This window comes from Sturnira hondurensis, unplaced genomic scaffold (assembly GCF_014824575.4).
Source record: "Sturnira hondurensis isolate 20B ecotype Veracruz unplaced genomic scaffold, ASM1482457v3 Scaffold0024152, whole genome shotgun sequence".
NCBI lineage: Eukaryota > Metazoa > Chordata > Mammalia > Chiroptera > Phyllostomidae > Sturnira > Sturnira hondurensis.
Genome location: NW_028096783.1, coordinates 6,498,244 through 6,513,600, shown reverse-complemented (window position 1 = coordinate 6,513,600; position 15,357 = coordinate 6,498,244). Strand labels below are relative to the sequence as shown.

General features: G+C 47.0%; 1 protein-coding gene across 4 annotated transcripts in view; it reads right to left on the bottom strand.

Moving 5' to 3' along the window:
* The window catches only part of ETS1 (ETS proto-oncogene 1, transcription factor), a 128,394-nt gene that overhangs the window by 21,141 nt on the left and 91,896 nt on the right, over positions 1–15,357 (bottom strand). For 2 of the 4 annotated variants that reach the window (XM_037038298.1, XM_037038299.1), the window contains 5 exons: positions 10,497–10,616; positions 8,743–8,943; positions 5,880–5,957; positions 4,692–4,940; positions 173–433 (listed from right to left, as the gene is read on the bottom strand). In XM_037038298.1, coding sequence (XP_036894193.1) covers positions 173–433; positions 4,692–4,940; positions 5,880–5,957; positions 8,743–8,943; positions 10,497–10,616 — 909 coding nt within the window. The remainder of the gene's footprint in view (positions 1–172; positions 434–4,691; positions 4,941–5,879; positions 5,958–8,742; positions 8,944–10,496; positions 10,617–15,357) is intronic. The other 2 variants (XM_037038300.1, XM_037038301.1) reach the window with 1 other exon arrangement.

Below are 15,357 nucleotides of genomic sequence, written 5' to 3'. Positions count from 1 at the left end.
TCCTAAACAGAGTGGCTTGAGAGACTGACCAGACCTCTTCGAGTCTTCTTCACCCGCGCCCCACAACAAGGCAGACCTCAGTCTCGGGGAGCATGGATGTGCCCAGGCCTTCCGCAGAGCCCACCCACAGCCACATGCACACAGAGGCTCAGAGGCAGGGGCAGGCGCCTACCTGTGTAGCCAGCCAGGGCAGCAGCAGGAATGACAGGCTTGTCCTTGTTGAGGTCAGCGCGGTCACGCACATAGTCCTTGAAGGTGCCCTTGGGATTGTGGCTGGGCAGGGCGGCTGGGTAGTCCTCGGAGTCGAAGCTGTCATAGGAGGGGACGCGCTGCAGGCTGTTGAAAGATGACCGGCTGCTCCAGGACTGGGTGAGGCGGTCACAACTATCGTAGCTCTCTATGCTCTCGAAAGAGTCCTGGCCCCCGAGTTTACCTGGAGGTGAAGGAGGAGGTGGGAAGACAGCAGGGCAGGAGGGGTTGGGAAGAGACAACTGTAAAAACCCTCTTCGTGAGGACAGACTGCTAATCAGACCCACAGGAGGCCTGGAAGAAGGGAGAGGCAGGCGGGGGTCAGGGGGCGCGTAGAAGCTCAAGGGTCTGCTCTGGGGCAGAGGGATGGTGCTGGCTGCGGTTTAAGTGCCACTGCACTGTGCCATCTTGTTCTACGGCTCCCAGGACAGAGACTCAAAGTCAAGTGCCGTCATGCCTGTCAGAGGGAGACAACAGTGCTTGGAACCTCAGGAATCCGAGAGCCAGAAATCGAAAAGCTGAGAATCACACATTATTGTGGAGCTTCTGGCTGATCTGTTAGACTGAAGGAATAAATGAAGGGATCGGAGCTGCAGCAGGCTCAACTCCCTAATCCAACTCAAGCCAATGAGATAATTTCCAAAGGCCCCATTTGGCAAAATATGTTGGTCATAAGAAAAAAATTCCATTAGACTAAGAGCAGATTGACCTCCCTTGACCTTGGAACTAAAGTGCTATTTTTTTAGTATTTTTTTCAAATACTATTTTAAAATGAAATGCATGACCTGCCTCTATGTCTTGTCTCTTCAAATAGAGAAATAAGTTATGAGATGCTTTTTCCAGGAGATTAAAAAAAAAAACATGATCACTCTTCTAAACAGAAATCCATACTGTTTATTCTCTCCCAGTACAATTTTGTGCTTGAAATTTATACTTCAATGGGGAAGTGTGGGCAATAAAAAAAAAGGAATTGATGAAAGTTATTAAGGTCCACAGCAATGTCAGAAATCTTTCACTCAATGAGTTGCTTAATGCATTCTTAACTGACCGCAAGATCATGCAAGTTCATTAATTTCCCAAGCCAGGTTATAAACAGCTGCTATCATTGCATAATCGTTCCAAGAGAAATTTCCATTGGCAAAAAATGCCATTAAAATAGGAGGCTAGCAAACAAAACTTTTGGAGGAAAATGCATCTGAGAGCTGAAAAGGCTCACAGGAATATTTTCTACGTTCTACTCCCACACACTTTCTAGGCAACACAAATCACATCCTGGATGACTGAAGTGCGACATCAATTCAGCACCAGTCACGAGGCAGAGGAGGTGACCGATCTGTGTGTAGAAACTCCCGTCAGTCAATTCTCAACTGGCTGGCTGAGCTACTGGGAGGTTGAAATCCCAGAATAAGGCTGGCCCACACAACCCCATACTAGTGTTTTCCGTGCAGCCTCCCTTTCCCTAACAGTGGGGATTGGCTAAAACAACAAAATTTGAATATTTAATTTTCATGTCCAAGCCAAAATTTAAGGAGAAACTAAGTTGAAAATGTATATATATTTAAAATCCCAATAAAAGGTATTTATGTAAATACGTAATTTTTGTATAATCCTCTTATCCCCTCCAGTGCTGCTTATAAACAGAAAGGTAGGTAGTTATTTCCCTGCTTCTTCTTGGTCCTTCCTCCAAGCATCCATTCAGAGAAGCGTATCATCCAGAGGCAAAGAGAGGAGCTTCATGGAGTTATTGGCCCTGCCTACCCAGTCCACAGTCACATTTCAACTCTTTCAAAAGGGAGGCACCGCCCCTCCCAGAAATCCACATTAAAAGACAGCAACCCACATGCAGAATGCTATGCCCTCTTTTTAACAGGGCAGTGCGTGGCGTCTCGTAAGAACGTGCTCGGTCACACCGGCTCTCCATCGTGAAGGTCACTCGACGTCTCCGTGAGACAAACACACCAAGAGCCTCAGGAGGAAAATTCGTATTTTCCTAAAGAATACCCCACCAAGTCACCAATGTTTAGGAAGCGTCTTATACGTAAGTCCATCTGGAATGAGTCTACCTCTATCAGCCATGTTTCTTTGGGGATGGGCCCAGAGACTGGAATTTCCACAGCAGACAGGTGCATCTCCAAAGAGTCCCAACGAGCAAGGAAGGACACTACCCTGGGCCTAACCATCCTTTGCATCCTCTCGGACAGGAGCCAAATGCAACTCTGTTGAGAGCTGCGGTTTAGAGCCGTAAATTGCTTTCACCTTAGCTCAGTCTCACAATTCCAGAGCCAGGAGCCGTTGTGTCTGGGCATTTTCTGCAAAAATGAGTTGAATCCAACTAGACACTTAGTTGTGTCCCTGTGCCCCTGCAGAGAAGCATATGTCCTCCAAGATGTCCACTGGCCAACTTTTCTGAGAAATGCTTCAGCAAGGTCCTTCCAAAGCTATCCGACTGCACCAAGCAGACCTCAGTGCACTCAAAACTGCAGATGCTTCCCCCACCAGCCCACCAAATCTCCCCGAACAGACTAACACAACAACAGTTCTCAGAGTCTAAGTAAGTGGGACCGAGAAGCATTTGCTATGCTATAATGCAGTGTATAAATACTATTCTACTACTAATAATCAGCTAACAGTAATGCTTTCCATCTAAACCAATCATACCGTGCCAGATTCCATCAACCCCTGACACAGGCCCTGTGCGCAGCACTGCTAACGTGCAGAAAGCATCCATGCACAGAGCAGTCTGCGCCTCGAGTTCGTGTGGTCTGCAGCTCGGTGTGAGGAACAGAGAATGAGGCCAGAGAGAAATACCTCACGTCCCTTTGTACGGGTCATTATCTGCTCCACAGTTATTAATTTGGGGTTGGAGGAGTGGTGGGGGCAAAAACCAAGAACCAAGAGAAGAAGAGGAGGAGACCATTACACAAATGCAAAGCCAGACGCAATTTAAAAACACGTGACAGATCTACCCAAAATTACAACGTGGCTGAGCCCCAACCCACAGGCTCAGCCTCATCACACAGATATACAGAAAGACCTGTAAGAAAGTTGCTCTAGTGCCCTGATCTGCCTGAGGGTTTAAAAGATACACAAGCACATTTGTGTATGTATTTAAATAGACATGCATCCAAAAATAAAGAGAGTCAGAAAGGGGAAGGCAAACTGATCCCACCCATCCCCTTCAGTATGAAACACAAACACCCTAGGGCCAGAAGCAGCAAGATTACAGGTTCTGATTTCGATAGGGACTTTCCCTATGCAGGGCCTGCTGCTTGTCCCGAGGCCTCCTGGGAGGAAGTGTGAACTGGAACACTGGAAGAAGACAACAAGGTAGATGGCCCACGGTGCCGACGGGTGATTCTCCAAAGTAAAGATGCCTTTGCCCACCCCCTCTAAGTGCCTTGGAGTAATGGAGTGATCACTGAGCTGAAGTCACTAGCAGGCCAGCCGAGTCCATCTCCTGTGAACAAAGTCCTCTGAGCCCTCAGATGGGCTTTCTGCTATTCCTCTTCCTATTTGTACTTCTTTGCCATTTATCTATTGGAACAGTCATCTTTTTCAACTTTTCTAGACATCAGCTAGCTCTTCCTAGATGGACAAATCTCTCCTTCTGATGGACTGTACTTCTCTCAAAAACAAACCTCTCTACATACTCTGCTAGGAGGGCTGCCCTTCTGGGGTTTATGTCTGCCTTTTAGAAACTGAGTGTATTTAACTTGTGTTGCTTTATAAAGTCAACCAGCTCTATTTGGAAACATTCACTGTCAGTGAGTATCTTACCATTGTCATCATAGGCATGTCAACAAGAGTACCTTCTTTTTGGAAGCCTCTGCCCACCTCTTTCCTAGGTCTTCTAGCTAAATACACGCTTTCACCACATTGGCATGACCAGTTCCATATGAACTACTGGTTAACCATCATGTATCTCCCCAAACCAAAAAAGTCACGGAAGGCTTGAGAGCCCAGGCTGAGCAGCGGCTGCCATTCAGACACTCAGGGAGATTCTGCAGCCTGACCCAGAATGCTCTGGGGAACATCAGAGCATGTGCAAAACTAAGACCTTTCCAGCAGGGCCACCTGAACCATTTTTGTGCAATTGTGTCCACCTTCAACAAAGTCCTCTCAAAAGATAAATAAAAATAAAGCATACCCTAAAAAACATCCACATTCAGCTAGAGTTATTACTTGGTAAAACGTTTTCTCCAAATACAAAATCTGATTGGTCATCCCACCAGATTTCAAGTGCACCGTGAACCCATGGTCTTGGTCATCCTGGCAGACTTGGCTAAAACTCCATGATGGGAAACAGTCTGAGATGGAAAAGGCTACATTAAAGTCAGGAATATACAGGGCCAAAAGTGAGGGGGAAATAGGAGGCCTGAACCACTCACAAAGTTAGGTAATACTTGGAAACCATGAGCTTCTAGAGAGGAAATCTGACCTACCACGACTGGTCCTCCCCATGCACATGTTGTCTGGCGTGACAACTTCTTGTTTGATGGTGAAGTAGTCAGTCTGCAAGGTGTCTGTCTGCAGAGGGTCCCGGAGAATGACCGAGGGGTAGTCGTTCTCATACTTGAGGGAGAGGAGCTCCTCTGAGCTGATGGGGTGGAGTGTCTGGTAGGACTCTGTGATGAAGCTGGGCTCTGAGAACTCCGAGGGAGGAACACACTGAGCATGCTCGATACCATAGCCTGAAAACAGAGAGTGCGGGGGATTAAAGAAGGGAGACATGTGTACCCCAAACCAGTAGTTCTTCACCATTTATAGCAGCCCCACAAAGTGAAATAAGCTAACTACATTAGAGAGTAAAAGGACAATATTTTCCATGACAAGAGCCTGGGTGTTTAACTTTGCTCCACTTCTTAACTGCTATGGCCTTTGATAAGATCCCTCTCCTTTCTGACTCTAAAACAGGAATGATTGTAATCTTCCTCAGAGCATTGTGCTAAAAATCGAATGAGAATATATTCATAGATATAATGCTCACCAACATTTCTGGCACAAAATAATCCCTCACTACATAGCAATTCTTGGAATAAAGATCATAATGAAGTGAAGAGATAAGGCAGACACCAAGCTGCTTAAGAGTTCCTTGCGAAGCAGCACCATCACCAGAAGAGCCCTACAGGAGCTCGCCCTTGGGCCACCCCAGCAGGGTGGGGAGGGGTCATATCTACCCTGGAAGGGAAAAGGCTTTCTATTCTGTAACAGAATGTGGAGCCTTGTGGCACACTCCTGAGGAAGAATTCCAGAAGAAACGCTGTCATATCCACTAGTAAAGGGGAGAGAACAAGGGCCACGACCAAGTCCCTCACCCAGACCCCAGACAGGCCCGCCGTGCACGAGTTCCAGTAGGAATCAGGGTGCAGCTCTCAGGGAGACTCCGTGACCGGGACATCAGAGAGATCCCATTGCATAGGAGCTTGCAGGTCAATAAAACATGCAAACAGGCTGAAGCATTGTGCTTTGTGGGGGAAAATAAATAAATAACAACCGGTCTGCATTTAAGAAAATACTGTGTACCACAGAATTATCAGGAAGGAGCTTGAGTTCAACTGGGACAGGGTTCCTTTCCTAAGTTCCCATTGTCATGAGCAAGGTCAGGGAAGGGGAGTGGAAGGGGAACTTACTAATGAAGTAATCCGAGGTATAACGGGATTCTGGGTAAGTAGGGTTGACTCCATTAACTTGATATGGTTTCACGTCCTCTGCAACAGACAGGGTAAGGGATGAACAGCAAGGTCAATATGCAAGTGCTTGGCCTGAAAGGATCGCTGGACACAAGAACCACGATGACCTCAGCCCCTCTTCTAAGAAATCTGAATGTTCTTTAACTGAGTCGGTCTGTGAGTCCACCCTGACTGGGGCTTTGTCTAGAGATGAGATCACGAAAGGAGGGCTAAGTTTACTTTGTTCACTAGCTGCAAAATGGGACTTCGTATCTTGGAAAGAGCACCAGTGAGTAATCTCTAGGAGGTGGGGAGGCATCCCACCCTCATTCTGATGCGGGCGTGGGCGCGTGGACCACATTAGCATCAAAAGCTAGTAGGCAGCTGGGGCAGTTACAAAAGTCAGTCCTGAGTGCTCAAACTGATCACCTCTAAAACTTTTCAGAAATATAATGAAATCTTCAGACAAGTAGATTTGATAGTCTCCATTTCTCCTAAGAGATGTCTGCTTTTTGTTAGACGGTTCCTCCACTGCCCTCAGATTTCAAGTTCAGGCCCAGATAAGCAGCAGGGCACCAGTAAGGTAACTAACTGTTTGGTGAAACGTGGCAGGGTGCATGCAAAGACACAGAAGAGCACAACTAAACTGCTGTCCAGGTGCCAGCTTCCCCAGGAACGAGAAAGGAATGCAGATGGAGGGAAGTGAGCACAGAAGGCCTCTCCACAGAAGGAAAGTGATCTGTCAGATCCCCCAGTTACCCTGCAACCAACTCGCCTGACCCTTGTATGAAGTAGTCTGATTCAATGTCACTGTCAGAATCAGACTGAGGGAGTGTTGCTTTGGATTTTTCCTCGGGTATCTGATAGCGTGTTGGGAGCAGAGGCTGCTGAGAAAACAAGTTTATGCCTGCACAGAAAACCAGTTCCCAGTGGAGATAAAATGATTAAACTTTGCTTTAGCAGCTTATCAGATTGAAACATCCCCTGCACCTTTGCCCTTCCACCCCACCCCAAACAGCTATGTTCTTTCTGTGCTGTGTTGCTTTAGTGCAATTACAGAACCAAAGCTGCAGCCTCAGTACAAACACCTCGCTCAGCTCTTCCAGGATCTGAAGACGGATGATTCTTACTGCCTCTCTCAACAGAAAAAGGATGAGGCGGCATGACTTTGCTCTCAAACGTGCTCGATCATTTCCTAATGCTCCCAAAGTCTGTTCAATTATCCTCCTGCCAGAAAGCAGACCACACCTGTCTCAGGGACCAGAGGCTCCCCTGTGAGTCCATGCTATTATGCAAAGAACACAGGTAAGAAAGTAAACAGAAAAGACGTGGGTTTAAGAAAATGAAGGGTGAGGAGGAAAACACCTAAGCTGTCCTCGCTTGACAGATGTGGACGCTAACAGTACCTGCCTTCTCTGTCTCTCTGGACGGTTGGGAGAATCCAAAGAGAAAGTGCACTTTAAAGCGCTCTAAAAACAAGGAGATGCTGTGTGGATATTAACACAGCTCTGGTCAGAGGCAGGTTTACACACTCGAGAACACCTGGCCACTCCCTGGCGGTAAACAGAGGAAAACAATGTATTAGTGGAGGATATCTGGGCTGCACAGTCTGGTAGGATCCAACGTTCTGTTTACAAGCCATTGGTCACATCAGACCTGTCATGCGCCTGCTGCGTCTTCTCCCTCTATACACAGCTCACTCATGTCAACACGATGAGTGGGAGTCTGTGCAGCTACACGGGAACATGTGGGTGGTTCGGGGAAGGCTGTACGGCTGCCCCAGTCCTCAGCCAGGGCAACCACAGATAGTCACCTAGTTCTTGCCTCTATTTATTTATTTATTTATTTATTTTCAGCAGAAGCTGAAGAGTGGGAAAAAAGATAACACTTCTATGCCCAGAGGAATCTAAATTGGGTCCTTCTTGAGCACTGCAGCACGGAAAATATCCTTAAACAAAGGAAGGTATTATATGGAATAAAAGTGCTAATCCTGAGCTTTGCTCCCTGTCCCCAGGGCCCTCGCCAAGGGTTGGAGCTGGTGACCACAGGGAAAGGGTGGGCCTGGGTCAGAGAGGGCAACGGGCTTCTAGGCTTACAGTCAGCTGGAGGGCACTGCTGACTGCTGGTAACTGCGATTTATTTTAAGAAGAAATTCAGAAAAATAAGCACAAAAACACCCAAGTTTGCCGCCTGCTGCTGTTTCTATACTCAGCCAGGACTGTGGTACATGAGTCACTTGGTCCAAAAAGGTTGGAGGAGACTAGTAGGGAGGCCATGCCATTACAAGGTTGCAACACCGTGTCCTGACACAACCCCGGTTTCTACTCGGGCTGGAAAAGGTGCCCCACACCCCGGCACTTCCAATCCAGCTGATGGGCAGAGACACCTATCTTATTAATAAGCTCTGAGAAACTGAGCTTCGTGATGGATATGGCCAGGAATCACAATGTATTAAAGGATGAAGGGAGTGTGTACTAAGGTCACCAGGAAAACAAAAAACAAAAAATCTTGGGGCTGTCTGTGGGCGCTGCCTGTGGAAACGGCCAGGAGTCTGAGATAAGGGCCGCATCCCAATTGCGCACACCAAGGAGCTTCAGGAGTACAACCTGCCACAGCTTAAACTCTGAACCTCCAAGTTCAGAGGCAAAAGAAACCAATGTGTATGGAGCACCTGTACTGCCGTATCCCCTTAGACCACACGGGCTGCAACAGGACACCCACAGGGGGTGGCACCGGCGTCCCACCAGGGGGCACGCTCACCCACCCACCTCCTCTCGCAGCTGTCCCACCCAGCTTCCCCCTCATTCTGCCCACACACACTCACCTTTCTGCAGGATCTCCAGATGTTCCCACAAGATGTCCCCAACAAAGTCTGGGGCCAGCTCGAGAAAGCAGTCTTTCCCCAGGGCACAGAGAGCCGCACCGTTCATACAGAACTTCTGGAAGTCCACACCCTTCAGGCTGAACTCATTCACAGCCCACATCACCCAGTCCCGAACGTGGGTTTCTGTCCACTGCCGGGGGTCTGAGGGAAGAGAGGAAATGAAGACCCAGCAAGTCAGGCTCTGGGCTCCAACCCGAGCCCCGGAGAGGACCCTAAAGGGACCATGCTTGACTGAGGGCGTTCTCTGATTTAAAGAACTGGAAAGCACCTGCTTGTGAAGGCATGTTGTGAGGTGACTTCCTCTTCCCTGAGCCCAACATCCCCACCTGCTCTATCTTGTCAGCTAGGTTGTTCCAACAGACATCAGCCAAAACACTGACACGTGAGTGCCGGCACCTGCCACCCTCATTCAGACAATTTTCCCAGACTCTCCCGTCTCACTGCCTTATTTCCAATAGACCTCCTTTTTTTAAAGCTTGAGACAAGGGAAAGATGACTACTTTAATAATAACTAGGTCAAGTTTATTCCAGAGATGACACTCAACTCTCCCGGCTCTGAATTCCTATAATGTACTTGAGACTATCATTCTCAACTATTTGTGACTTATCTGATTGTGGTTGGTACTAATCACCATCATTAGTTACAGCCATTCAAATGATAATTAGTACGAACATTATCGGGTACCTGTATTATACAAGATACCAGGCAAAGTACGTACAGATCAGAGGCCTGGTGCTGATGTTTCCCACAGCACAGATAAAACACAATCTTCACATGTGGCCTGAGCTGTGACATTGCTACTCCAGCCACGACACTCAGAGCACTCCGAGGGTGGCAGGTCACAGTGCCCACATCATGCCTGCTCGCAAGGGTAGTTACATCCTTCCATTTAGCAGGTGACTTTATGAGAGGTTGGTCAGAATTCACCTTATCCTGCCTGTGATCCTAGAAGAATGCAGGGCACGGCTGTCCGCAGAGGTTTGGGGGGTCCTTCTTGGGGAACAGTGCGGAGACACAACCCCAGGCTCTGTCTAAGGCTCGGTTCCGACAGGCTGGGAGCCTCTCGGGGCTGCTCTCCAGAGAGCATCCCTCTTACTCAATAGCCCAGTGTTCTTTCTGCTCTCAGCTATTCAGGAAATGCTGCTTGGTGAAGGCTTAAGTGTTCTCCAGTCATTTCTTCTTTCTGACAACTCTAGTCCCCTGACATTCCTGAATAAACCCTTTCAGAGGAGAACACCCAAGAATAAACACATTTCACCACAGTGCATGTAAAAGAAAAGAGCAATCAGTAAATTCCAAGAAACCAAGCTCACTGAGTTCACCCAATGGCAGCCCAGAGCAACACGAAAACTGTTTTTTCCCAACTGTCTACCCTCTGGAATCACTTGAGGAGCTTCGAAGATACTAATGTTACCAGCAATTAATTATGACTTAATGATGTGGGACATGGCCTGGTTGGGGGAGAATTTTGAAGCTCCTGAATCTCACGTGCCCGAAGACCACGACAGCAGCAAGGAACGCAGGAGACAGAGGGGCGTCCACACGAGTCTGGGATGGCCCCAACAGATAGATGCCAAGACCTGTAGCTGCAGACTGAAGTGTGGCAGCAACGTCTACCTCACACGGCAGGGGGGAAAACTAACCATACCTAACAGGCTGATCCTAACCTCTCTTTTCCAAAGACAAAGCTTACCTTTTGGAATCCCCAGTCTTTGCTGCTCTTTCGAGAAACCACTGAAAGTAGCTTTCAATGCTTGAGACATCATTTCTTTGCTGCTTGGAGTTAATAGTGGGACATCTGCACATTCCATATCTGGAATAAAAAACATACGAATACAAAAACTAAATAGGTGATGGATCATTCTGCAATATATACCAATATTACACCATTACATTATGCACCCAAGACTAATAATATAAAGTCATATGTCAATTATACCTCAATCTAAAAAGACTAAATAGGTAATGAACCACCCATAAACTATAATAGGGCATGAATGGTCTAAAGAAGGCAAACTGGAAAGTAACTATACGGACACCCTCACAAGGATGGGTAAAACAGAGGGACAGTTTCACAATGTGCTAAGTCCCTTTAAAACAATGGACTCTTCTGGCTGGTGTAGCTCAGTGGATTGAGCTCGGGCCTGCAAACCAGAGGATCGCAGTTCGATTCCCAGTCAGGGCACATGCCTGGGTTGCAGGCCAGTTCCCTGCAGGCCAACTCCCAGCAGGGAACACGCGAAAGGCAACTATACATTGATGTTTCTCTCCCGCTCCTTCCCCTCTAAAGATAAAAAAATAAATAAATAAAATCTAAAAAAAAATGGACTCTTGCCTAGAATGTCCTTGCACCCTTGACAAAACATGTTTATTCTTTCTGTACAGCTCTAGTAATTCACTCATAGTCCCCACTTTATCCTTCATAATTCTCTGAGAGTATTAATGTTACTATGTACTCCCAGTTACCTATGAAAAGGAAATAAGAATATCTACTAGTTCAACAATCATTTAGCACTTGCTTTGTGCAAGTAATTAGAGAGACATCAGTAAATAGATGAAAATAATCCCCATCCTCATGAAGCTGGATATTAGTTTCTGGCAGGAGATATAGTCCTTGAAAACCTAGTTAGTTACCCACTGAAACATTCAAAACGTTCATAAGGGCTTCAGAGGAGAAGTAAAGGATGATAAGTTAAGACATAACAGGAATTCCAGTTGTTCTGGAGAACTCAGAGACGGCCTCCCTTAGGAGAAAAGGGATGTTTGACTAGAGATCAAAAAGATACATAGGAGTTTGAAAGAGAAAAATACTCTAGACCCACAGTTCTCAAACTGTGGTCCCAGACCAGATGTGTCAGCATCACCTGGAAATGTTTCCAGATGCCAAAGCTCAGCCAGTGTCCAGACCTCCTGAATCAGAGCCTGTCAAGGGTGGGGCCCAGGACTCTGTGTGTTTAACACAGAATCCAGGTGATCCTAACGACCTCTGATGTCAGAGGACCAGCATAAACAGGGGCCATGAATGGGGGGGGAGAGGCTTGTTTTAGTATCAAAAAGATCTGAAGTTGCAGCAGAGTGACAGGAGGACAACTACATGAGATGAAGCTAAAAAAGTCAAGAAGGATGTCCTGGCCAGGTAGCTCAGTTGGTTAGAACATTGTCCCCAAACAAGGGTCAGGGCACATAAAGAATCAACCAATGGATGCATAAACAAGTGGAACAACAAATCAATGTCTCTCTCTCTCTCTCTCTAAGAAAAATCAATAAATAATTTCCTTAAAAAGGTAAACAAAGAATACATTAAGGAGTTTCTAATTTTATCCTAAGTAGAATACAAAGTCACTGAAAGTTTTATGCAGAGGAATAGCATGACTACATTAAGAAAATCACCTTACGGTGATTCTATGTTTAATTTTTCGAAGTGGCTACGTGATTTCAATTTCCCACCAACAGTGCACACAGATCCCACACCCTTACCAATGCTTTTTACTTTCCGGGGCAGGGAAGGAGGGTGGCGGGGGAGGGGAGAGTAGCCATCCTAATGGAGGTGAAGTGGTATCACACTAGTTTTGATTTGCATTTCTCTAACGATTAATGATGTAAAGCATTCCATGTGCTTGCTGGCCAGTTTTGCATTTTCTTTGGACAAATGTCTATTCAAGCATTTTGCTCATTTCTTCATAGAGTTGTTTGGTTTTTTTGTTATTGGCGGCGGTGGTGGTGAGTTTTAGAAGTTTTCTACATACCCCTAAAAGTTGAAAGCAGGGTCTCAAAGGGATATTTGCACACCTGTGTTCACTGTAGCATTATTCACAATATATAAAATGTGCAGGCAACCCAAGTATTCATCAACAGATAAATGGATAAGCAAAATGTAGTATATACATATACATACAATATCACTCACACAACATGGTATGATTTCCTTCCTTAAAGAGGAAGGAAATTCTGACATATACAAGAAGGAACCTTCACATTACACTATGTGAAATAAGCCAGCCACAAAAAGACAGGTTCTATGAGGTACTTAGAAGAGTCAAATTCACAAAGGCAGAAAGTAGAATGGTGGCCAGGCCCTGGGGGAATGAAGGGCGTGGGGAGCTGTTGTTTAATGGGCACAGTTTCAGCTTCACAAGAGCCCTTGAGATGGATGGTGGCAACGGGTGCACAGCATCCCACGAAACTGCACACTCAAAAATGGCCAAGATGGCAAACGTGGTTACATTTCTTTTACCACATTAAAAAATGGAAAAAAATGAAGACAATCACCTTAGCTACTCCGTTCAAGAGATAAACTATAAAATGGATGTGGGTAGCCTTGTTAAAAAGTTATTGCATCGGTCTCTGCGAGAGGCGAGGTGGCTTGGACTGGGACAGTGGCAAGGCAAGGACTGTAAATAAATAAATTTGAGGTGCATGTAGGAGGTAGTATCTGTAGAACTTGACTTACACGGGTAGTAAACAAGGAAGAGGTATGTGAAACCTGCAGATTCACAAATGTGCCGCCCTTTGCTATACCCGAGTACACCCTGATCTCCTCTGTGTTTAATTCTTCTTGAACTTGCAGACAAGGTTCAAGCAAGAATACAGAAATACAACTCAAGTTTAAAATCCTCTGAATTCACCTCAGGCACAGTTTCCTACAAAAAGTTCCTAAGCAAGGAAATGACATGAGAACTCCTACTAGCGATCAGTCCTGTGACCTTCAGGCAGTAAGTCCCCAAGCCCTCTGCTTCGGCCTGCGCCTCCAGCGTGTCCTACCAAACTGGCTCACACAAGGGCCAAGTCCCAGGCATGGATGCAGTAGAAGTTCCTCAACGAGCCATCTCTGGACCCTGGCCGGTCACAGAATCCCAGGGGCACACAGAATACGCTATTGGCTGAATGAAATGGACACAAATGAGGGAAAATACGACTTGAAAAAAAGAGCAAATGTACTGCTTCTGTAAGTCCAAGCGAAGGGAAACGCGTTAGAAGAAAGGAGGGCAAGCGGCACTCTCCTGCCAAGTGGCCTTGAGCAATGCCGTCCAGCCCTGCCCTGGAGGCATGGGCTTCCCTGCAGCTGCTTTCCCAGGCCTTGCCAGGGTGAGGGAATCTCAAGTTCCAGGCAGTGGAGAGTTTGCATTGCCCTGGGACATGCCCAACTAAATCTAGTGGAAAAATCAACATGCCTCCAGGAAGGTTGACAAAATGATGGAAAATCCCAGATTGTGAGCGAGGGGGGGGGAGAATGGTGGGGCAGGGGGCGGGGGGGGGTGGATAAAGTAATGATTATGTAACATCCACCCTTCAAACAATGGAGTCATCATCAAATGAGTCACTCAGAAAGATCAACGCTCCCTCTCTGTCCCCACTCTTACAACCAAGACCAGCTAAGTGGCAGGTCCAGAAATGTCTCCCCTCAGACTAGAAGTCAGTTTTACTTTAGAAAAAGGGACGATTTAACCCAGAAATACCGCACCGGGAAGCAAGGACAGCTGTAGCCTTTCTAGCTCCTCGCACAGGCCGAGACACAGAAGTCAACCAACAAATGTCTAGTGAATTCAGTGTTTTCCAAACCTGAATGAACTCTCCCTTCCTCCCCTCCCATTCGACACAAATTCACGGACTTAAAGGGTGAGGGTTTTGTCTTGTGTGTTTGCTGCCTCCGTTAGATTTATGACGCGATGAAAAGGACTTCAGGGACGGCGGAAACTGGCCAGGACAACACATGTGGAAAGTGCAGGCCAGGCCAAAGAGACAAGCAGTGCTGCTGCTGTGACCTCCAACCGCCTTGGCTCGGCGGCCCCCGGGCATCTTCAAAACAGGACGGCTTGGGGGAGTCTGATGCCAGGGTGACGTGAAGGCTGAGGACAACAGCAGAAAGCCTGAGAATGAGGGGTTTTTTTCCTGGAGTCTGCTTCCTATAACTTCACGTGGTCTGGACAGGACCCCAGTGGGGAGCGGGGGGGTGGTTGACCCACTCCACGGAGGTTTCTGCTTCCTGTCAGGGAGCCAGGCTTGCCAAGTTCTCACCTGTTCTCTACCAAGGAGCAGCTGGAATTACTTTCACCTGTCCACCTCAGTGCCATCTTTAAAAGCCTGGTCCACAAGCCACCAGCTGCAGCTGTGCAGTGCCCATCGGCTCTGCCCCTGGCTGAGGACTCAGAGGGCTGGATCTCTGGGAAAAGTGCTCACAGCACAGCTTGTGGAAGCTCCCCCTGCACACCTGGGACACCTGCACTGGGACTTGAGCTCAGGACAAGGTGTATCAGGGGCCTGGGACCCAAAGGATTCAGACAAGAGAATCTGAGCTTTATCTACCTATCTTTATAAAGGGTAAAAGTTTGGCTAAAACAAAGTCAAACATCCCTGATAAGTGAGTGAAAAGTAGCCAGATTGTCTCCGTAGCAGTGACACTGCATTTAAGTGAGGATGAAAGATCACATTCAAAAGTGGATATAGATGAAACTCTTATCGTGTAAATATGAACGCAAAAATTCCCTCTCTGTTGCTGGTATACGCGTGTGGCAGTTCGGTTCATCACATTGATCAAAACCAATGATGACGTCATT